The sequence below is a fragment of the Rana temporaria genome, chromosome 3 (assembly GCF_905171775.1).
Source record: "Rana temporaria chromosome 3, aRanTem1.1, whole genome shotgun sequence".
Taxonomy (NCBI): domain Eukaryota; kingdom Metazoa; phylum Chordata; class Amphibia; order Anura; family Ranidae; genus Rana; species Rana temporaria.
Window position 1 is genome coordinate 5,374,679 of NC_053491.1, and position 25,125 is coordinate 5,399,803.

Sequence of the window (25,125 nt, forward strand, 5' to 3'; positions counted from 1 at the left end):
CCTTCCTCGTCTCCTCAGCGCCGTGTCTTGGAACGGAGAGTGTCCTTGTGTCCTGATAACAATGTACAATATGGTAATTGTTGTGCCGGGAGCTCAGTGAACCAGGCGGATCAATGAAGCCCTGTTTGTGGGTGACACGGAGGGCACCAGCCGCTTTGATTTCACGCTTTCCGGTTGTCACATGTGACCCCTACAGGACTTCATAGTGCCTGAGAATCCTGATTTCTGCTGACCCGGCCGCTACGCTTCCAAAACCCGCCCAAGACAAATGTTCCCTGTACCCAAAATCCTTTGTTGTGACTGCTGTAAGACATACAGCTTTACGGTGAAGTTTTTCTTCTGTCCCACCCCCCGTGCATTTCTTGAGTTTTTGTCTCACTTGTCTATGTAAAAACGCTTTGAGAAGCTCCCTTTAACCGCTTGTCGGTCGCCGCATGCCGATATACGTCAGCAGAATGGCATGGGCAGGCAAATGGGCGTACCTGTACGTCCCTTTAAATTTGACGCCCAGCGGGCGCACGCGCGCCTATGAACGTGCGGGCACACTTGCTGCTCCGCCGCGTGCTTCGTAAGTGTGCCCTCGGTTCCTGGAAACTCAATGTTTCCCAGGCCGGCCCGCGATTGCGGTCGGCAAAAGGCAGAACAGGGGGACGCCTTTGTAAACAAAAAAGCAAAAAAATCCCCTGTTCTGCCTAGTGACCCGTCAGGGATCTACTGTTCCCTGTGATTGGGAGCGGTGATCGCTGATGTGTTTCTTGTAGCTCCTCCCCCTGACAGAATCACTCCCTAGGACACAACCCCCTTCAGCGCCACCTAGTGGTTAATCCCATTTACCGCCAGTGTCATTTTCACAGTAATCAGTGCATTTTTATAGCACTGATTGCTGTACAAAGGACACTAGTCCCAAAATGGCATCAAAATTGTCCGATGTGTCCGCCATAATGTCGCAGTCACAATAAAAATCGCAGATTGCCGCCATTACTAGTAAAAAAAAAATTATAATAAAAATGGCATAAAACTATGCCCTATTTTGTAGACGATATAACTTTTGCACAAACCTATGTAAAAAAAAAAAAAATATGTAGAAGAATGCGTATCGGCCTAAACTGAGGAAAAATTTGCTTTTTAAAAAAAAAAAAAATTTGGGAAATGTCGAATCTTTTCTCTCTATGTTGAATCTTCATGTCTCTGTTACGTCAAATCTTTTCCCTCTATGTCGAATCTTTTCTCTCATGTCGAATCTTTTCCCTCTATGTCGAATCTTTTCTCTCTATGTCGACTCTTTTCTCTCTGTGTCGACTCTTTTCTCTCTATGTCGAATCTTTTCTCTCTATGTCGAATCTTTTCTCTCTATGTCGAATCTTTTCTTTCTATGTCGACTCTTTTCTCTCTATAATGTTGAATCTTCATGTCTCTATAATGTCGAATTTTTTCTCTCTATGTCAAATCTTTTCTCTCTATAATGTTGACTCTTTTCTCTCCATGTCGAAACTTTTCTCTCCATGTCGACTCTTTCTCTCCATGTCAACTCTTTTCTTTCTATGTCGACTCTTTTCTCTCTGTGTGGAATCTTTTCTCTTTATGTCAAATTTTTTCTTTCTATGTCGACTCTTTTCTCTCTATAATGTAGAATCTTTTCTATCTATGTCGACTCTTTTCTCTCTATAATGTCGAATCTTCATGTCTCTATAATGTAGAATCTTTTCTATCTATGTCAAATCTTTTCTCTCTATAATGTCGAATCTTTTCTTTCTATGTCGACTCTTTTCTCTCCATGTCAAATCTTTTCTCTCTATAATGTCGAATCTTTTCTTTCTATGTCGACTCTTTTCTCTCCATGTCAAATCTTTTCTCTCTATAATGTCGAATCTTTTCTTTCTATGTCGACTCTTTTCTCTCCATGTCAAATCTTTTCTCTCTATTTTGAATCTTCATGTATATAAACAGGGAAAAGGTAGGATAAGGGAAAGGAAAAGTAGCGCAAGTTTCCACTGGTGTACAGGAGGTAAATATTAGCCCCTGTACTGGATCGTTTATACCCGAATCGGGCTGTGATTGCCGTAACCAAACGTGATATAAAAAAAATGAAAAAGGAAAGGATGGGGGAGGGGAAGGCAAGGGAAAGGGGAAATTAGGTGTGACCCTATGAGGAAGGGGAAAGGAGAAGGGAGAAGAGGGGGGAGGGGAAGGGTATGTGGCCGTAGTAGGGGCCAAAGGGGTTACTTAGGGCAAAAACAATAATGATCAATGTGATGGTTGATGTTATCAAAATTAATTTATTGGTATCAAATTTAAAAAAGGTTTAGCACAAAAAAAAAAAAAAAAAGGAAGAACTGTGTATAAATGAGTTGGTCAGTAGTATATAAGGCCAACTGCTTTTAAAACAACACACATTGACAACAAGACAAACATACAAAAAACACACACACATAGACAGGCCACGTGATCCGGACACATGTATGTTCAGCCAAAACCACACACCTCAAGGTAATTTGTTTTGTGTTAAATCAATGAGCGGCAGTCAATAGACTAAGGTAATAGGGACAAGGGGTCCTAAATTACACCGCAGTTCAATTGGATATGAGGTGTGCCATGGAAAGGCTGGACACTGGCTTGTCATTCAAAGTGATGGGAGGGGGGGGGGGAAAGGAGGGGGATGGCAGAAGGGAAATATTATGACAAAAAAATGTCCAAAAAATCCTAAAATATGAACAATAGCCCGGTATTGAGATAAATATATTATATAACACTTGAGTCTTCCCGGGAAATCAACATGTGGCCAGGAAAAGTCTATCTGGCTATAGATGGATTATAATTTGCAGTTCATTTTTTAGAGATAATATTCCGGAAATTCCTGTCCTGAGGAGATGACATCTAGCGCTTTGTATTTGTATTTGTGCCTCTAGTCTCAGGAGTTGTTTGAAGAATATTAAATGTAGAAGGGTTAGCTACAGGAGGTTGGCCCTCCAAGATTTAACTTGACTCAATTATAACTAGTACAGCAATAGCATCCATATTACTCGGCATCAATGGGATTGGAGAGATAAACAAAACTTGCAGAATGACTTATTATTCAAACATATGGATATTCAGTATGGTGGTAAGTATGTTTTATACATTACCATATCCAAGCTTCCCTGCAAGATGAATAGGTCTCTCCCTGTGACAGGTCAGATAGGGATGTCCCAAGGCTCAAGGATTGCCTATGAGATGGTCGGTAGTGGCTGAATCGCCTTAATGCCGTTTGCAGTCTGTCTCTGATTTTGAGTGAGTAGTATAGGCAGGCATTTACATACCGATCAGGTGTCCATCCATGCGCACTGACTCCCGATGGGATGCGGGATAACCCCCCAGGAGACAAGTCCCAAGTGCTGCTGTTGTTTAGAGTCAAGTGTTGCGCCTTCCTTCACCGTAGATCCCAGGTCCCATTTACCGATGTTAGCTGGGGGCGGGTGTAACAAGTCCCTTCGCCGCTCCGTCCTCCATCCACGATCCTCCCGACAAGCCGCGTGTGTCACGTGATCACGTGGTGGTGATGACGTTGACGCGTTTCGCCAGGCACGTTGGCGTAGCTTCGTCTCGGATGAATCTTCATGTCTCTATAATGTTGAATCTTTTCTCTCTATGTCGAATCTTTTCTCTCTATACAGTTGCAATAAAAAGTATGTGAACCCTTTTGGAATGATATGAATTTCTGCACAAATTGGTCAAAAAAAGTGATCTGATCTTCATCTAAGACACAACAATAGACAATCACAGTCGGCTTAAACTAATAACGCACAAAAAATTAAATGTTACCATGTTTTTATTGAACACACCATGTAAACATTCACAGTGCAGGTGGAAAAAGAATGGTTGAACCCTTAGACTAATGACATCTCCAAGAGCTAATTGGACTCCTGTTGGCTGACACCTCGCTCCAATCAATGAGATGAGATGGGAGGTGTTGGTTACAGCTGCTCTGCTTTATAAAAAACACACACCAGTTCTGGGTTTGCTTTTCACAAGAAGCATTGCCTGAATGATGCCTCGCACAAAAGAGCTCTCAGAAGACCTACGATTAAGAATGGTTGACTTGCATGAAGCTGGAAATGGTTATAAAAGTATCTCCAAAAGCCTTGCTGTTCACCAGTCCACGGTAAGACAAATTGTCTATGAATGGAGAAAGTTCAGCACTGCTGCTACTCTCCCTAGGAGTGGCCGTCCTGTATAAATGACTGCAAGAGCACAGCGCAGACTGCTCAATGAGGTGAAGAAGAATCCTAGAGTGTCAGCTAAAGACTTACAAAAGTCTCTGGCATATGCCAACATCCCTGTTAGCAAATTTACGATATGTAAAACACTAAACAAGAATGGATTTCACGGGAGGATACCACAGAGGAAGCCACTCTATGTCGAATCTTCATGTCTCTATAATGTCGAATCTTTCCTTTCTATGTCAAATCTTTTTCTCTATGTCAAATCTTTCCTCTCTATGTCAAATCTTTTCTCTCTATGTCGGATCTTTTCTCTCTATGTCGAATCTTTTCCCTCTATGTCAAATCTTTCCTCTCTATGTCAAATCTTTTCTCTCTATGTCGGATCATTTCTCTCTATGTCGAATCTTTTCTCTCCGTGTCGAATCTTTTCTCTCTGTGTCGAATCTTTTCTCTCTGTGTCGAATCTTTCCTCTCTATGTCGAATCTTTTCTCTCTGTGTCGAATCTTTCCTCTCTATGTCGAATCTTTCCTCTCTATGTCGAATCTTTTCTCTCTATGTCGAATTTTCATGTCTCTATAATGTCGAATCTTTCCTCTCTATGTCAAATCTTTCCTCTCTATGTCAAATCTTTATGTCTCTATAATGTCGAATCTTTCCTCTCTATGTCAAATCTTTCCTCTCTATGTCGAATCTTTCCTCTCTATGTTGAATCTTTTCTCTCTATGTTGAATCTTTTCTCTCTATGTCGAATCTTTTCTCTCTATGTCAAATCTTTATGTCTCTATAATGTCGAATCTTTCCTCTCTATGTCGGATCTTTTCTCTCCTATGTCGAATCTTTTCTCTCTATGTCAAATCTTTATGTCTCTATAATGTCGAATCTTTCCTCTCTATGTCAAATCTTTTCTCTCTATGTCGGATCTTTTCTCTCTATGTCGGATCTTTTCTCTCTATGTCGAATTTTCAAGTCTCTATAATGTCGAATCTTTCCTCTCTATGTCAAATCTTTCCTCTCTATGTCGAATCTTTTCTCTCTATGTCAAATCTTTGTCTCTTTAATGTCGAATCTTTCCTCTCTATGTCGAATCTTTTCTCTCTATGTCAAATCTTTGTCTCTTTAATGTCGAATCTTTCCTCTCTATGTCAAATCTTTTCTCTCTATGTCAAATCTTTTCTCTTATGTCGAATCTTTTCTCTATGTCAAATCTTTCCTCTCTATGTCGAATTTTCATGTCTCTATAATGTCGAATCTTTTCTCTCTATGTCAAATCTATTCTCTCTAGGTCGAATCTTTTCTCTCGATGTCAAATCTTTATGTCTCTATATTGTCGAATCTTTCCTCTCTATGTCGAATCCTCTCTCTCTATGTCGAATCTTTTCTCTCGATGTCCAATCTTTTCTCTCGATGTCCAATCTTTTCTCTCTATGTCAAATCTTTCCTCTCTATGTCAAATCTTTCCTCTCTATGTCGACTCTTTCCTCTCTATGTCGGATCTTTTCTCTCTATGTCAAATCTTTATGTCTCTATAATGTCTAATCTTTCCTCTCTATGTCGAATCCTCTCTCTCTATGTCGAATCTTTTCTCTCGATGTCCAATCTTTTCTCTCGATGTCCAATCTTTTCTCTCTATGTCAAATCTTTCCTCTCTATGTCAAATCTTTTCTCTCTATGTCGAATCTTCATGTCTCTATAATGTCAAATCTTTTCTCTCTATGTCAAATCTTTTCTCTCTATGTCGAATCTTTCCTCTCTATGTCGAATCTTTTCTCTCTATGTCGAATTTTCAAGTCTCTATAATGTCGAATCTTTCCTCTCTATGTCAAATCTTTCCTCTCTATGTCGAATCTTTTCTCTCTATGTCAAATCTTTATGTCTCTATAATGTCGAATCTTTCCTCTCTATGTCAAATCTTTCCTCTCTATGTCAAATCTTTATGTCTCTATAATGTTGAATCTTTCCTCTCTATGTCAAATCTTTCCTCTCTATGTCGAATCTTTCCTCTCTATGTCGAATCTTTTCTCTCTATGTCGAATTTTCAAGTCTCTATAATGTCGAATCTTTCCTCTCTATGTCAAATCTTTATGTCTCTATAATGTCAAATCTTTCCTCTCTATGTCAAATCTTTCCTCTCTATGTCAAATCTTTTCTCTTATGTCAAATCTTTTCTCTCTATGTCGAATCTTTCCTCTCTATGTCGGATCTTTTCTCTCTATGTCGAATCTTTTCTCTCGATGTCAAATCTTTATGTCTCTATGTCGAATCTTTCCTCTCTATGTCGAATCTTTCCTCTCTATGTCGAATCTTTCCTCTCTATGTCGAATCTTTCCTCTCTATGTCGAATCCTCTCTCTATGACGAATCTTTTCTCTCGATGTCGAATCTTTTCTCTCGATGTCGAATCTTTTCTCTCGATGTCGAATCTTTTCTCTCGATGTCCAATCTTTTCTCTCGATGTCGAATCTTTTCTCTCGATGTCCAATCTTTTCTCTCTATGTCAAATCTTCATGTCTCTATGTCGAATCTTTCCTCTTTATGTTGAATCTTTTCTCTCTATGTAGAATAATCTCGGACTAATAGAGTTAGGTTAGGCACATTCCACGGCAGATTCGATAGACACAGATTGCTATTGTCACCGTCATGTAGAATCTTCTATCTATATCGAACTGTTGTCGCAACAAAATGAAAATAAAGCATTTTTTATGTCGGATCTTTCGGATTTCAGACTCTGCACGTTCGTTATCATTTGTTAAAACTAACGTGAAAATCCCCGAAATTCGGATAAAAATTTATTCGGATGAAACCGAATGTACATTCCATACCTGGAATTCATCTTTATAAGATTGGTAGAGTTGAGCGTTCGGGATTATAGACACTTATTCAATATTATTCTATTTCTCCAATGGAGTTACTGTTGACGTCTTCTCTCCTTTTTTTTCGGCGCTCGTGATTTATCCCCATCTGTTTATTGGATCTCTGGAAGGATCTTTCCTTTCAAGCCCGGCCAGAATGAAAAGGAACATCTTTCCTTATTGAATGCAGAGAACTGGGCTCAGCTGTGTTGGCAGGGTGGGGAAAGCAATGGGCCGCTCTCACATGTGCTACAAAGAGACGGCCCTTTCCTTGGCTCTATCTCCTGATCACATCCAGCACACGCGGCTTATCTTCATTCCTCTTCCGTCCAGGTAACATAAACCGAATCTACGGATCTGGGCCCGAGAGACGGAGGCCTTGCCGTGTGATTCCAAGGGTTTGGATCAGCTCCGTAATCGCTGGCTCCGGGGCAAAAGAATACAGAAGAAGAACAATCGCTTATCTTGCTGATCGGAATAATAACATGCAGAGTTATATAATGACTCGGATCAGCACACAAGGATACCGTGTGATATAATAAGGAGGTCAGCGTCCCTCGTCTGAACCCGCGTCCTTCTCACTCGTTGGTCCCGCCCGTATGATACCCTCCCGGGGTCTGAGAAGACCTTTGTGTATGGAAGTCGGGGGATTTCACCTTCTGTTTGCTGAGTACATAGACAGTTGTATTAACCATTTGAGACGTGTTTTTGAAGAATTTTCATTGAACTTTTCCATACATAACCAAGCGACAGGTTCTCTTGAAGAGGAACTTCAGTCCTTCCCTTTACATTGTTTTCTACCTTCCTTTATCTGTACCCAGGGCTGGGATAAGGGGGGGGGGCAGGAGGGGAGGGTGCCCTGGGCACTGGTATCTTGGGAGATTGTGGGAGGGAGGGGGGTGGTTTGTGTTGGGAAAGGGAATTTGGAGGGTGGCAGGGGACAAGAATTGATCTATAAGGGGAAATTAGGGGTGTGTGCTAGGAATGGTGATGTGGGGGGGGGGGGGGTTTGTGTGGGAGGGGGAGATGGTAGCAGAGAAGTTGAGCTAGGAGGGGGGATTGGAGGGGTTTGTGCTATAAGAGGTAGAGGGGGAGGGAATTTGTGCTAGGAGTTTTTTTTTTTTTTGGGGGGGGGGGGAATTGTGCTAGTAGGGATGATTGGGGGGTATTTATGCTAGAAGGGGAAATGAGGGGGGGTTCTTAGTAGGGGGTCCCACTGACACCAATGATGGGGCACTATTTCTCCCACTGGCATCGTTAATGGGGCACTAATCCTCTCACTTACACCAATGATGGGACACTATTCCTCCCACTGACACCAATGATGGGACACTATTCCTCCCACTGATACCAATGATGGGGCACTATTCCTGCCGCTGACACCAATGATGGGCCACTATTCCTCCCACTGATATCAGTGATGGGGCACTATTCCTCCCACTGATATCAATGATGGGACACTATTCCTCCCACTGACACCAATGATGGGCCACTATTCCTCCCACTAATACCAATGATGGGGCACTATTCCTCCCACTGATACCAATGATAGGACACTATTCCTCCCACTGATGCCAATGATGGGGCACTATTCCTCCCACTGATACCAATGATAGGACACTATTCCTCCCACTGACACCAATGATGGGGCACTATTCCTCCCACTGATACCAGTGATGGGACACTATTCCTCCCACTGATACCAGTGATGGGGAGCTATTCCTCCCACTGACACCAATGATGGGACACTATTCCTCCCACTGACACCAATGATGGGGCACTATTCCTTCCACGAATACCAATGATGGGGCACTATTCCTCCCACTGATACCAATGATGGGGCACTATTCCTCACACTGACACCAATGATGGCTACAGTCTGCCCCCCCCCTAAAGTCTGAAGGACAGTAAACTGGTGTCTAGTTTAGAAAGTTTGGAGAGTCCTGACCCAGAACCTTGCAGTAGGCAGGGAGAAGCAATCAAACCTGCAGCCTGTGAGACACAGATCAGCCCAAAGCAATCAACAACTGCTCCACCAATTACAGAGGAGCCAAAAATAACTGGATTCGCCTCGTCCTCCTATCTAGGCGGGTGCCATGACTGTGCCCACAGGGTGAGCGCCCACCTTCATAGAATAGTGTTTGCTTCCGGGTGATTCACAAATCTTCAGACACTTCTCTCCATGAACAATGTCCTCATTATTATTATACAGGATTTATATCTCGCACATTATTTATATTCTCTTCTCAATTTTATTTCCACCAGAGATCTGAAGAACAACCTGATCAGTAGAATGGAGCCGGGATCTTTTCTGGGACTTTCACAGTTAAAACGCCTGTAAGTATGAGATGTGAGAGATCCGATCCGACACAACACGCGGGTTACTTTGTAGCAAATTTAGGCCTCATGCACACAGTGTGAATCTTTCCGCGTAGACGCGGTCGGAATTTTCACCGGAAAAATAGAGAACCTGCTCTCCGTCGGAAATTTCGATGGGAAAAGTCAGATGGGGCGTACGCACGGTCGGAAAATGCGATGAAAAGCTCCCATCGGACTTTTTTCATCGGAAATTCCGACCGTGTGTACGCGCCATTTGTGTTACAAATAGGGTTGTCCCGATACCACATTTTTAGGACCGAGTACAAGTACTGATACTTTTCTTCAAGTAATCGCCGATACCGAATACCGATACTTTTAAAAAAAATATGTGTCCATGTGTCCCCAAATGCAGCCTTGTGTCCTCAAATGCAGCCTTCTGTCCCCAAATGCAGCCTTCTGTCCCCAAATGCAGCCTTGTGTCCCAAAATGCAGCCTTGTGTCCCCAAATGCAGCCATGTGTCCCCAAATGCAGCCTTGTGTCCCCAAATGCAGCCTTGTGTCCCCAAATACAGCCTTGTCCCCAAATGCAGCTTTGTGTCCCCAAATGCATCCATGTGTCCCCAAATGCAGCCATGTCCCCAAATGCAGCCTTGTGTCCCTAAATGCAGCCATGTGTCCCCAAATGCAGCCTTGTGTCCCCAAATGCAGCTTTGTGTCCCTAAATGCAGCCATGTGTCCCCAAATGCAGCCTTGTGTCCCCAAATGCAGCCATGTCCCCAAATGCAGCTTTGTGTCCCCAAATGCATCCATGTGTCCCCAAATGCAGCCATGTCCCCAAATGCAGCCTTGTGTCCCTAAATGCAGCCATGTGTCCCCAAATGCAGCCTTGTGTCCCCAAATGCAGCCATGTCCCCAAATGCAGCCTTGTGTCCCCAAATGCAGCCTTGTGTCCCCAAATGCAGCCATGTCCCCAAATGCAGCTTTGTGTAGGTCTCCAGAGAAAGCCAAATCCCTCCACCACCCCTTCGCCGCCGTCTAGTTGATCAGCGCGCGGGGAACATAACAGCTTTCATTTCAATAGCTGTGTGTTCCGCCGCGGCGCGTCGTCATATATAGCCCCACCCCCTTGTCCGGGCACTTTGATAGACAGATCACCCGTCCAATCTGGGAATGGGTGATCTGTCTATCAAAGTGCCCGGACAAGGGGGAGGGGCTATATATGACGACGCGCGGCGGCGGAACACACAGCTATTCAAATTATAGCTGTTATGTTCCCCGAGCGCTGATCAACTAGACGGCGGCAGCGGCAGCAGTTGTCCTCTCCTCCATTAGTGACATATTTTACATACCCGAGGACTGCTCTGCTCTCCGCCCGCTCTCCGCCTCCTCTCAGCCTCCTCTCCGCCCGCTCTCCGCCCCCTCTCAGTCTCCTCTCCGCCCCCTCTCAGTCTCCTCTCCGCCCACTCTCCGCCTCCTCTCCGCCCGCTCTCCGCCCCTCTCAGACCAAAAAGAAGTATCGGTGAAGTATCGGGAGCATTTGCGTGAGTACAAGTACTCACGCAAATGCTCAGTATCGGTCCCGATACTAGTATCGGTATCGGGACAATCCTAGTTACAAATATGCTGGATTTTTTTTCCGGACAGAACTTGGCGCAAAAAAATGCCTCTGGGAACCCGCCTTCTGACCTTTGACCTCTGGGGGAGGTCCCTGTTCCAATTCCTGAGTCCTAGCCATATTTTTCAATGGGAAACCCTAACCCCTAACAGTAACCCTAACTCCTAACCCTAACTCTAAGGCCCCTTTCACATTGGGACGTTTTTCATGCGGTACAGCGCTAAAAATAGCGCTGCTATACCGCATGAAAAATCATGCCCTGTACTCTTCAATGTGAAAGCCCGAAGGCTTTCACACTGAAGCGGCGCGCTAGCAGGAACGCTCCAAAAGTCCTGCTAGCCGCTTCTTTACCGCGGTATAGGAGCGGTGTGTTCACCGCTCCTATACCGCGCCTTCCCATTGAAATCAATGGGAAAGCGCGGTAATACCGCTGTAATACCGCGGTAATACCGCCACAACGCGGGCGGTATTAACCCTTTTTCGGCCGCTAGCGGGGGTTAAAACCTCACCGCTAGCGGCCGAATATCGCGGTAAAAACGATGGTATAGCCGCGCTACAAATAGCAAGGCTATACCGTCACCGCGGCTGACGCTTCAGTGTGAAGCCAGCCTTACCCTTAACCCTAAGCGCGCGCAAGATGCTTACCCCGACTTGTTCATTCCCCAACTTAGTTGGGGTAGGCAGTACACTTTGGTGGGTGTGGGTCAGCCACACCCTGTGACCTTTGACCTCTGGGAACCCGCCTTTTGACCTTTGACCTTTGGGGAGGTCCCTGTTCCAATTCCTGAGTCCTAGTCATATTCTTCAATGGCAAACCCTAACCCCTAACAGTAACCCTAACTCCTAATCCTAACCCTTAACCCTAAGCGCGCGCAAGACGCTTACCCCAACTTGTTTATTCCCCGACTTAGTTGGGGTAGGCAGTACACTTTGGTGGGTGTGGGTCAACCACGCCCTGTGACCTTTGACCTCTGGGAACCCACCTTTTAACCTTTGACCTCTGGGGGAGGTCCCTGTTCCAATTCCTGAGTCCTAGCCATAGTCTTCAATGGGAAAACCTAACCCTAGGCCCTAACCCTAGCCCTAACCCTAGGCCCTAACCCTAGCCCTAACCCTAGCCCTAACCCTAGGCCCTAACTCTAGCCCTAACCCTAAACCTAGGCCCTAACTCTTAACCCTAACCCCTAACCCTAGGCCCTAACCCTAGGCCCTAACCCTTAACCCTAACCCCTAACCCTAGGGCCTAACCCTAGCCCTAACCCTAAACCTAGGCCCTAACCCTAGGCCCTAACCCTAGGCCCTAACCCTAGGCCTGTTCACACCTGAGCGTAGCAGAAAAGCAGAAAGGGGTGAGTATTTATGTCCACTTTTCTGCAAACGCGTAAAAAAAAAAACTTGCTAAAACGCTCAACGCCATTATTTCTTACTGCATCTGTGCTCAATGCCATACGTGCAAAAAAACACGCGCGTACATACGCAACATTGAGGCCCCCGTTTACACCAGTGTTAATTTTGGCAACAAATTTTCGATTTAGTTTTAGTCTTAGGACTAAAAATGGCATTTTAGTTTTAGTCACATTTTAATCTTCTGCAATTGTCTTAGTTTTAGTCGACTAAAATCTCCGGTACATTTTAGTCGACTAAAACTAATTTTATTCGTCTAAAATCGAATGGGTATAATTAAATTGTAAATGCGTTAGTTAAACATTTCTCTACAATTTCCAAACTCATTACAGTGTACAGTTTACTGCCGGAGTGAAGAATCGAATATGTTATTATTTATGGTATTGAGATGTGAAAATTTTGAAGTCAAATTTCAATTTAGTCTTATAGCTAGATTCAGGATGGCGGGCGCATACTTACGGCGGCGTAGCTTAAGGCATTTAGGCTACGCCGCCGTAAGTTAGCGAGGCAAGTACATGATTAACAATGTACTTGCCTGCTAAGTTACGGCGGCGTAGCCTAAAGCGGGCGGGCGTAAGGGCGCCCAATTCAAATTTGGCTGAGGGGGCGTGTTTTATGATAATTAGGCTTGACCCGACGTGATTGACGTTTTTTTGCAACTGCGCATGCACCGTGCGCCTACATTTCGAGTGCATTGCGGCTAAGTCCGCCGCACGGGCCTATTGATTTAGACGTGGAGGTAAGCGACGTAAATCCCGATTCATGGACGACTTACACAAACGACATAAAATTTTCGAATTTCGACGCAGGAACGGCGGCCATACTTAACATTACTATTCCATCTATTTGATGGAATAACTTTAGGCCGCTAATGCGTTACGTAAACGGCGTATCTGTACTGCGTCGGCCGGGCGTACCTTCGTGAATAGGCGTATCTACTGATTTACCTATTCTACGCCGACCGCAATGGAAGCGCCACCTAGCGGTCAGCCTAAAAATTACACTTTAGTATACGAGGGTGTAAGACACTTACGCCGCTCGTATCTGAGCCTAATTTAAGCGTATCTAGTTACCAGAATACGCTTAAATTAGCGCGGGCGCACATTCAGACTTAGGCTGGCGTATCTACTGATACGCCGTCCTAAGTCTCTCTGAATCTGGCTAATTGGTGTAAATTGGGTCGCGCAATGATACGGCGGCGCAGCGTATCGTATTTACGCTACACTGCCGTAACTTACAGGAGCAAGTGCAGTATTCACAAAGCACTTGCTCCGTAAGTTGCGGCGGCGTAGCGTAAATGGGGCCGGCGTAAGCGCGCCTAATTCAAATGTGGAAGGGGGGGCGTGTTTATGTAAATATATGATGACCTGAGGTGATTGACGTTTTGTACGGACGTACGACGTAAATAAATTGCGCCGGGGCGTACGTACGTTTGTGAATCGGCGTATCTAGGTAATTAGCATATTCTACGCCGACAACAACGGAAGCGCCCCTAGCGGCCAACGTTATATTGCACACAATTCTACGCCGCCGCAATCAAGTTACGTCGGTGGAGGAAGACTATTTTTTCAGCGTAACTGCCTTTGTGAATCGGCGTAACGTTACGCGGGCGCGGAATTCAAATTACGGCGGCGTATCTGGAGATACGCCGCCGCAAAAGGTACCTGAATCTACCCCACTGTTATGAGGCGTACTCAATGTTAAGTATGGCCGTCGTTCCCGCCTCGCATTTTGAATTTTTTACGTCGTTTGCGTAAGTCGTTCGCGAATAGTGATTTGCGTAGAATGACGTCACCGTCTTAAACATTGGCTTGTTCCGGTTTCATTTCAAGCATGCGCACTGGGATACCCCCACGGACGGCGCGTGCGCAGTTAAAAAAAAAAAACCTTGTTTACGTCGGGTCACGACGTATTTACATAAAACACGCCCCCATCACAGAGATTTGAATGCCGCGCCATTATGCCGCCAAAGATACACTACGCCGCCGTAACTTACGGCGCAAATTCTTTGTGGATTTGAAAAAAAAAAATAAGTTACGGCGGCGTAGTGTATCTTAGATACGCTGCGCCCGGCTGAGAGAAGCGCCGAGGTACGTGGATCTGCCCCTTAGTCTTTTGACTAAAATGGCATTTTAGTTTTGGTTGTGTTTTAGTAGACTAAACTAGTATTCATTTAGTCGACTAAATTAACACTGGTTCACACTTGAGCGTCACGACTGCCTTATGTTTTTAGTGCGTTTTTTTTTCCTCGTATGTTTTTGGAGCAGTTTCCAGACCTCCCCCCGCTCCAAAATTGCGCTAAAGAACTTCATGTACCAATATCACACTGAAAATGACCAAAACGTATGTCTTCTTCATCCTCCTACTTCCTCTTCCTTGTACCCTTCCTGCCGCCCGCCGGGCCGTTCCTGACCGATCTCTTTTCTCTTCCAGGGACGTCTCCAACAACAGAATTGGCTGCGTCATTCCGGCCGCGTTCCAAGGACTGAGCAGTCTGGGCCGCCTGTATGTAAATATACAACAAAATGTATATATGAAGTATACTGTATACCATACCCAACCAAATGTATATAAAATATATATACTATACATAGGTGAAATTCCCCCCGGGGGCTTTTGAGTGACATACTGTGAAACGTATATTAAATTCAAAGACATGGAAATGTATAAAAGAGATCTTTACTAGGTTTCTGTATCACGAGTAATGAAGATGCAGATAGTTGTAATATTAAATACATTCAGGTTACAGACAGTTGGAGACCTATCTCAACAATGATTGAATATTAAATGATACAATGGAATAATATATAGTGCCATTGATCAAGTAGCTTCCATAAGAATACCCCGACGCGTTTCGACCACAATTTGGTCTTCTTCAGGGGGATTTGTATTCTGGAAAGATGTAAAAAAAAATATGTTAGGATACTAACATTCAAGCAAAATGCTGGCACCCATAGTACAGGTAGTGGGGATATATTTAGCGCTCGAAGCATATAAGAGATGACATGTAACCAGAGATGATGGCCGTGGTGCAGACAAAGGATCCCAATATCCCCATGATTTATCATGGGGATATTGGGATCCATTGAAAAAAACTTGGCTGGCCTGCACAGAGTCCTGTCTTGGTATTCTGACACCTTAAGGGGTCCTTTCAATGGAACTAAGGGGCCAAGCCCAACCCATGAAAAACAACCCCACACCATAATCCCCCCTCCACCAAATGATATGGACCAGTGCACAAATCAAGGTCCATAAAGACATGGATGAGCGAGTTTGGGGGGGGTGGAGGAACTTGACTGGCCTCAACCCGATAGAACACCTTTGGGATGAATTTGAGTGGAGACTGCGAGCCAGGCCTTCATGTCCAATATCAGTGCCTGACCTCATAAATACGCTTCTGGAAGAACGGTCAAACATTCCCATAGACACCATTCCTAAACCAGTATTCCAACATGATAACGACCCCAAACACACCTCCAAGACCACCACTGCCTTGCTAAAGAAGCTGAGGGTAATTATTGTCTCAGGACTTCCGTTTCCGGGACGGTGGTGTGAGCATGGAGGAGTGAACGCACGCTAGTGAGGAGAGCTCTGAGTCCGTGGTGCGTTGAAGCAGGAGATCGACAGTTCCGGGACCCCTCTACCCCCTCGACCCCCATCGAAAGTTTGCGGTGAGCAGGGGGGGAGAGTGCAGCACCTGAACGACGGTTCCGACACCCTCATACCCCTATCGAAAGTCGGCGGTGAGCGGGTGGAGAGCGCAGTACCTGACGGAGGTTCCAAACAGCTGATGTCGCGGCGGGGAAAGAGCCAAGGAAGACGCGTAGGAGGTGTTCAAGCCCCCTGCCACTCATACATCACACGCTACATGACGGTGAGGAGGGGAGGTGAGCAGCAGGAGGAAGCCGTCGGAAGTAGGGCTCTGAGAAGGGAATCAATATCTGAAAGTCTCCTCAAGGCTGCAGCGGTAACAGCGACTCAGAATACACTGGTATCTGTAACTGTTTCAGACTTGCCGGTGATAAAAGGACAACAGTGGACTGCTGGTGAGGAGTTGGTAACTGCATCAGAACCAGTCCTTAGCCCAGCTACCTCGGTGGTCAGAGCGGTGAACAACACAGTTGACTTGTGCAATATAGGTGAGACTGAGAGACCCCCAGTGGAGGGGTGGACGGAGGTGGCCTCAGAAGCAACAGCGTGGAATAAAGGTACTTTTGAAACACCTATACTGTTACGGCCTGCTTTGCTGGAAATAGCTGACAATATAGCGGGGGATATGAATAAGGGGTCTAGAGAGTATACAAAGGCACCATCTGTAGTAGCACTAATGTCTACAACCCCTATATCCCCTGCACCATCCCCACCTCTAAACCAGAGGGAGAAGGGTGCAACAAGTGATGAATTATTAAGTTCTAAAGAGAGCGAGCATACATCAGAAGAAGTCATGCAGTCTAGCATACAGAATGTACAGAGTATGCCCGATACGGGGGACATATCTGAATCAGAGCTGATACCTGATATGCGCCAGTTAAGCAGGCTTATTCAGGCTCTCCCAACCAGAGACGATATTCAGAAAATGTTAACGTTAATGACGAGTACTTGGAAAGAAGAGTTGGAAGAAGTCCGGATAAAGGTGGGGGTGGGGGAGCAAAAAGTGGGCATATTGGAGGAGCAACAAGTGGTCGTGGACTTCAGATTGGGGGTACTAGAAGAAAAGTGGGAGAAACAGCAACAGCAGCTGGTCAGATTGCAGTTAAATGCTGAAGAGGCAGATAACAGAAGTAGAAGGAATAATGTACGCATAAAAGGAATACCAGAAAGTTGTGAGGGGGCGGCGTTAAGGGAAGCTGCTTTGGCCATCTTTAATAAAATTCTAAAAAAAAGCTCAGGCTCCCCTTTGGAGCTAGACAGGGTACATAAGGTCCCAACAACAAGGAATCCAGATCAGACTAACCCTCGTGATGTGTTATGTCGTATACACTTCTATAGAGAAAAAGAAGAAATTCTCAGGGAAGCATGGAAAGAAGGACCGGTGATCTGGGAGGGGGCGAATATACAAATATTTCCGGATTTATGTTGGCAAACTAAAGCACGACGGCGCTTGTTAAGGCCCCTACTAGAACATATTCGCGGTCAAGGAGCCATATACAGATGGGGGTTTCCGTTGGCCGTCAATGTGAAAAAAGAAGGAAGGAACTTTAATCTAAGAGAACCGTCCCAGCTCCCAGCGCTTTTTGAATTTTTGGGGTCAACACCAATAGCAGTCCCTAACTGGTTAGAGCTGCCAGTCACAGCTGAAAGAGAGCCTAGATAAACTGTGGTAAGGGAAGGTTAAAAGGGGTAAGACAGTAGAGGACATGGGGGAGTTCCCCACCCCAATTCTGAAGAGAAAGAGGAGATGGAGAGACCTATGGAAGATGACCCCTCTCAAGGGAAAGTGTATTTTTATGTGTTTTTTTTTCTCCCCTTTTTTCATTTTTATTTCTTTTTTGGCACTCTCTCTCTCTCTCTCTTTGTCTCTACCCGACCCATTTGGGGGGAGGCCTACTGGAGAGTATATCTTTTTTTTTTTTTTTTTTTTTTTTTTGTTCGTGGTGATTCTTGAGGTTCATACCCATATCCGACTGTTTTTTTTTGTTGAAGACCTTATTCTTTTTCTTTTTTCTTTTTTGGGAACACTCGGACTTGGTTTGGGAGGGAAGGTACTATCCCCATGTGGGGAAGGCTATAAGTTAAGAGTGGAATATTTCTGAGTGACGGGGCTTTATTGGCCCGATCATATGTGTATATATGTGTATATATGTGTATAAACTTATAGATGCTCCCTTTGCTCCTCCTCCCTGAGGTGGGTCTATTATGGGGGAAATAGAGCACTAGGGAAATGACAGAGGAAAGATCCAGAAAATAGGTGGGCTAGTAGGCCAGTATCTCCAGCCACGCTCTTTTTTTTTTTTTTTTTTTTTGGGGGGGGTTTAAGGGGGGGGTTTGTGAGGGGAGGGGCAGGGAGGGGGGGTTGTATCAAAAAAAAAAGGAAAAAGAAGGGGGGTGGGGGGCGTTTTGAGGAGAACGGTTTTTTGGGGGGGGGGTTTCACTAAGTCACTATGTCACTAGAGCCCTAGATCTGTTTGATTTAAAGATCAGGGAAGGTATAATATAAGACACACTGAGTCTATAAATAGGGGGAGGGGTTGGATGGGATGGGATGGGCAAAGGTATAAGGTGGTTCACTACTAGGGGAGACTAGGGATGTGGGGAAATCGAGTATTGAAGAAGGGGGGGGGGGGTTTTTTCTTTTTTGATTAGAGGAGTCCCAATAAAAGGCTGACACATTCACATCTACACACTTTGAAACACTAAAGGCCAATAGGCCATGATACTTTTTTGGAATAGGACATAGAGGTGGGAGGGAAGGGTAAGGGGTAAGGGAAGATGGTATAGGGGTAGGTGGGGAGGGTAAGAGTGGGTGAGAGAGTGTTGGGGATAATAGGGGCCTAATAAGAAGACCTAGTAGGAAAACGAAGGAAGAAGGAAGAGGCAAGGGTAAGGGAAGGGAAAGGGGAATAGAACCTTCTTTTTTCTTTCTCCTTTCTTGGTGGAGACACAAGAGGGGGGGACAGACATAAAGAGTTAAGATATGGGTTAGGAGGTTAGGAGAGAGAGAGTGGAGAGGGGGGGAGTTTAGAAGTACGTTGGGGGTAACATGTTAATAGGGGTTTAAAAGGTGAAGAAGAATGAAGACAGGGAAAGAGGGGAAAAAAAAAAAAAAAAGAAATTTTTACCTCTAAATGGTAGACAGTTAGACAGAGATTTATATGTCTAAAAGGTGCTTATATAGTATATGTATACAATTGAATATGTCTAAGCGGTAAGGTCTTTATGAAGGGGGGGATATCCCATTTCTCGTGTGCTCGACTAGAATTGAGGGGTGGAGGGGACTGAAAGGGGTAAATCAGGGAAACGCACCCGGACTTACAATAGGGCGTGACTCTCCTCGGTGCTCACACACCTTAGCCCACTAAAGCGCCTCTCCTCCGTGTGGAGGGAAGTCGGAGACGCTTAATTTTTTTTTTTTTTTTTTTTTTTTTGTCCTCACTGGGATCCTAGGGGACCAACCGGTTTGAAGGACTAGAGAAAATATACATTTTTTTTTTTTTTTCTCTCTTTCCTCTCTCTCGTCTTTTCTCCCTCTCCCCTCTCTCGCCCGTCTTTTCTCCCTCTTTTGGGGGGGACTCCCTTATCTTTTAGCCCTTTATTTCCTCATTGGGCACCTCTATTAGTTTCCCAAGGAGCCACGTGATTGAGATTTTTAAAATGGCTAAGATCAATTTGATGTCTTATAATGTAAAAGGGTTAAATAACCCTGAGAAAAGAGCTAAATTGTTAGCAGAACTATGGAGACTAAAGACACAGGTCGTCTTTCTCCAAGAGACTCATTTTAAGAAAAATAAAAACCCAAAACTGGGCAATCATAGATTTCCAATAGTCTATCAGAGTTCCTCATCGACAACAAAGACGAAGGGGGTGGCAATTATGCTATCAAAGACGATTAGATGGAAAGAACTAAAGGTAATTCAGGATGAGGAAGGGCGTCTACTTATAGTAAAAGGATACCTAAACGACCAGAAAGTAACTCTGGTTAATGTCTATATGCCTAATGAAGGACAGATTGCAGCGTTGGAGAAATACATTAATGTGATTCAGTTGAATGCAGAAGGAAGAATCATATTGGCAGGGGATTTGAATATGGCCCTAGACCCTATCCTAGATACATCTAAGGGAACATCACACCTATCATATAGCAAATTAAGTAAAGCAAAGCGTCTGCTACAGAGGATACAGGTGGTAGATAGTTGGAGGACTAGTCATACCCATGAGAGAGACTACACCTTTTTTTCAGCCAAACATAAAACATATTCCCGAATAGACTATATATTTGTATCACAGAATATTTTACAGAATATTGTGGAGGCCTCCATTGGATCATTTACAATTTCTGATCACTCACCAACAAATTGTAAACTGGAATGGGGAGAACCTGTAGCTCGCGAGTGGCACTGGAAAATCAACGAGTCCCTTCTGAAAGACCCAGAATATGAGGAAAAAATAGTTCAGGAAATGGAAGGGTTCTTTTCTGATAATGAGGTGGGAGAGGTGTCGCCTAGCTGTATTTGGGAAACGCATAAATGCTTTATGAGAGGGATTTTAATCTCAATGGGAACACAAAGGAAACGTAAGATAGGGAGACAGATAGAAACATTACTGGGAGAAATTCGTAAATTAGAAAATGTACATAAAAAAACGTTGGCTATTCAGATTGAGGAGAAGCTGAGGCAGACACGAGATGAACTAAATCTGTTACTAACAGACAACGCAAAAGCCTCACTAAAAAGAGGTAAACGTGCCTTCTATGAATATGGCAATAAGCCGAGTAGAATGCTAGCGAGGGCTTTAAGAGAAACGAGGAACCAAAATCATATAGATGGCATCAAAACAACAGGAGATAGGATAGTGAAATCCTCACAAGAAATTGCAAAAGTATTTAAAAATTATTATACGAAATTATATCAACTAAAAGAAGAGAGGGATACAGGAAAGATGAGTAGGCAGGAGGAGAAGATAAAGGAATATATAGAGAAGGCGGGAATGCCGAAATTAGCAGAGGAAATTGGGAGAGATATGGAAGGGCCGATTACGGCCGAAGAATTCACAAATACTCTTAAATTGCTAAAAACAGGTAAAGCCCCCGGCCCCGACGGGTTTACCCTCTTTTACTATCGGACCTATGCAGAAAAATTGATGCCAAGATTTTTAAAAGCATATAACGCGATAAGAGAAGGACAGGGGATACCGGAGGAAGCCCTTATGGCACATATAGCGGTTATACCCAAGGAGGGAAAAGATTTAACACTATGTTCCAATTATCGCCCTATATCGTTATTAAACGTTGACTTGAAGATCTTTACAAAAATTCTAGCAAATAGAATATTACCACATATCCCTGATTTGATACACCAAGATCAGGTGGGATTTACCCCAGGAAGGGAAGGCAGGGAAAATACGATGCGGGTGATTAACGCGATCCATCTCTCCCAGGTATCCAAGAAAGCACTAGTTCTGGTATCCACCGACGCTGAAAAAGCGTTTGATAGGGTCGACTGGAAATTCTTAAAAGCAATTATAAAATATATCGGCTTGGGGGAGGGGATGCAAAGATGGGTTATGAGCCTATATTCACAGCCGAAAGCTAGAATAAAGATAAACGAGACTATGTCGGAACCCTTTGAGATACGGAATGGGACGCGGCAAGGCTGTCCCCTGTCACCAATTATTTTTATTTTGACACTTGAACCCTTTTTGAGGACGATAAGGTTGAATACCGATATTAGAGGCATCTGTGTAAAGGGAGGAATATACAAGTTAGCTGCTTTTGCGGATGATTTGATGTTTTCTCTTACGGAACCTGTTTTATCTCTTCCCCCATTGCTGGCTGAGATTGCTGAATATGGCGCGCTATCAAATTTTAAAGTAAACTATGACAAGTCGGAGGCAATGGGGGTGGAGATGAATATGGTACAACAACGACAATTAGCCGCCTCTTTTCCATTTAAATGGACAAATTCTCATATTGGATATCTGGGGACTAAAATCCCGAAGAAACTAAATAGAATCTTAGAGCTTAATTTAGCACCGTTGACAAGGCAAATAAAACGTGATTTACAGAAATGGGATAAGGAGGTTTTTACCTGGTTTGGCAGGGTCAATATTATAAAGATGAATGCAATGCCTAGGATATTATATCTATTACAGACACTCCCTACCAGTATACCTCAAGGGTTCCTGAAAGAGATTAGAATGAAGTTTGCGGGATTCATATGGGCAGGGAAACCAGCCAGAGTCAGAAGAGATATCTTAACTTTACCTAAAGAAAAAGGGGGCATAGGTCTCCCAGATCCACTCGCATACTATGAGGCTGTACATTTGTCAAGAGTCCTTGATTGGTGTGTTACCCCGAAGATCAAACCATGGATCCTCTTAGAACAGGCAATGATAGAAATACCGTTGGAAGGACTAATTTGGCTTTCTAAATCCATTTTACCACAATCAGTTAAAAAGCATCCAACAATAGGGACGACAATCAATGTGGTGAAAAAAGTATTTAGAAAATCAAATGATGAAACAGAAGCAAATCCTCTGACTCCGGTCCTGGGAAACCCGGCATTTATGCCGGGTGTAAACGACCCAGGGTTCGAGAATTTAAAAAGACAAGGCAAAACCAGATTGATTCACTTTCAGAAGGAAAATCGGGTAATGACATGGGAGGAAATTGAAAGTGAACTAGCAGAGGTTCTAGAACCATTCAGGCGAAGACAGCTAAGGGGTTTCCTGCGATCAATACAGAGCCAGACAACAGTGAGGACGAGTTTGTCGGAATTTGAGAAATTGTGTCTTAAGGGAGAGGCGGTGAGACATTCGTTATCAATATTTTACTCCCTGGTAAATGAACTTAAAGCTCCACAAGAAATAGGCTTTATACATGCTTGGGAGAGAGACCTAGGGGTAACTTTTACAGAGAACCAGAAGGGAAAATTTTTTGAGTTTAATCATAAAGCCTCTCTAGCATCCAAATATCAGGAGGGAGGATATAAGATCCTGAGTAGGTGGTATAAGACCCCGGAAGTTTTAAACCAAATTTTTCCACAAGCGTCAAATCTTTGTTGGCGATGTTTAAAAGAAGAAGGAACTCTGATACATATTTTTTGGAACTGTGAAGGAGTGAAAGAATTTTGGAGGATGGTGTCTGAGGAAATAGAAGAGATAACTGAAATGTCTCTTGGAGAGAACCCAGCGGTCTACCTGTTGTTAGACATCCCTATATCAGTAGTTAAGTATAAAAAATCTTTGGTAAGACACTTACTAATAACAGCTAGAGCTTGCATCCCAGCTTTATGGAAGAGCACGTGTTCACCAAGTAGACCTCAATGGCATGAAAAAATCAGGGAAATCCAATGTATGGAAAATCTCACGATGGCTCTGAGGGAACAGGAGGGGAAGTATAGGGAGATATGGGCTCCCTATGATAGGTATAGGGAACGAGGGGAGTAGGGGGGGGGGAGAGGGAGGAACTGAAAGTATTGTGGTTTTTTTTTTTTGTTTTTTTTTTTTTTTTTTTTTTTTTTTTTTTTTTTTTTTTTTTTTTGCCCGGGCTCGGGAAGGTTTTTGGACAAGGGGTCCGGACGTTGGGGTGGGTGAGAGGGAGATTGGGTTTCTCAATTCCTTAAACAGAGAGAGGACAGGTTAAATGTCCCGGGGGAATAGGAAATAAGAAGAACGAGGAATTATTTTTGATTTATATGGTAGTATATGTGCTAGAAGCAGTTAAGCTTAGAGATAGGTCAGGAACAAGTATAATGTATAGTGGTTGGATTGTTGGTTTTTGTTTTCTGATATGATAATATCCCTGTTCTTATGGAATTGTGAAATGAGGAAAAATGAAAAATAAAGAATTTATAAAAAAAAAAAGAAGCTGAGGGTAAAGGTGATGGACCGGCCAAACATGTCTCCAGACCTAAACCCTACTGATCATCTGTGGGGGATCCTCAAAACGGAAGGGGGAGGAGCACAAGGTCTCCAACATCCACCAGCTCTGTGATGTCGTCATGGGGGAGGGGAAGAGGACTCCGGTGACAACCTGTGAAGCTCTGGTGACCTCAATGCCCAAGAGGGTGAAGGCCGTGCTGGAAAAAAATGGCGGCCACACAAAATATTGACACTTTGGGCCACAATTTGGACATTTTCACTTAGGGGTGTACTCACTTTTGTTGCCAGCAGTTTAGACATTAAAACACATATACATTGGACAGAATAGGAAATAGTATGGAGAAACCTTGTGGACGGCCTTCCCGGAAGAGGAGAAGCTGTTATCGCTGCAAAGGGCGGAGCCAACTCAATATTGAACCCAACAGATCAAGACTGGGATGCCATTAAAGTCCATGGGCCGGATTTAGATACTTTGAAGCATCTTTAGGTACGGCGTAACGTATCTCAGATCCGTTACTCCGCCGTAAATTAGGGCGCAAGTTCTGTATTCAGAAAGAACTTGCGCCCTTAGTTACGGCGGCATAACGTATGTTGTCAGGCCTAAGCCCGCCTAATTGAAATGGGGATGATGTGGGCGTGTTTTATTTAAATGAATGGTGACCCCGCGTACTTGACGTATTTAACGAACGGCGTTCGTAAAAAAAATCCCAGTGCGCATGCTAGAAATTACGCCTCAAATAGTCAATGCTTTCCGCGTGAACGTAACTTACGCACAGCCCTATTCACGTACGACTTACGCAAACTACGTAAACTACGCAAAATTCGACGCTGTCCTGACGTCCATACTTAACATTGGCTACGCCTCATATAGCAGGGGTAACTTTACGCCGGAAAAAGCCTAACGTAAAAGAATGCACCGGCCGGACGTACGTTTCTGAATCGGCGTATCTACCTAATTAGCATATTCATCGCGTAACTATACGGAAGCGCCACCTAGCGGCCAGCGTAAATATGCAGCCTAAGATACGACGGTGTAAGACACTTACGCCGGTCGGATCTTAGGGAAATCTATGCGTAACTGATTCTACGAATCAGGCGCATAGATACGACCGCGCACACTCAGAGATACGACGGCGTATCCGCAGATACGCCGTCGTATCTCCTTTCTGAATCTGGCCCCATGTGCGTGTAAAGGTAGGTG

At 44.2% G+C, this 25,125-nt stretch overlaps 1 protein-coding gene across 1 annotated transcript in view; it reads left to right on the forward strand.

The window, feature by feature from the left end:
- The window catches only part of ADGRA2 (adhesion G protein-coupled receptor A2), a 258,205-nt gene that overhangs the window by 161,914 nt on the left and 71,166 nt on the right, over window positions 1-25,125 (forward strand). Inside the window, exons 3-4 of the mRNA XM_040342182.1 lie at window positions 9,314-9,385; window positions 14,820-14,891. Coding sequence (XP_040198116.1) covers window positions 9,314-9,385; window positions 14,820-14,891 — 144 coding nt within the window. The remainder of the gene's footprint in view (window positions 1-9,313; window positions 9,386-14,819; window positions 14,892-25,125) is intronic.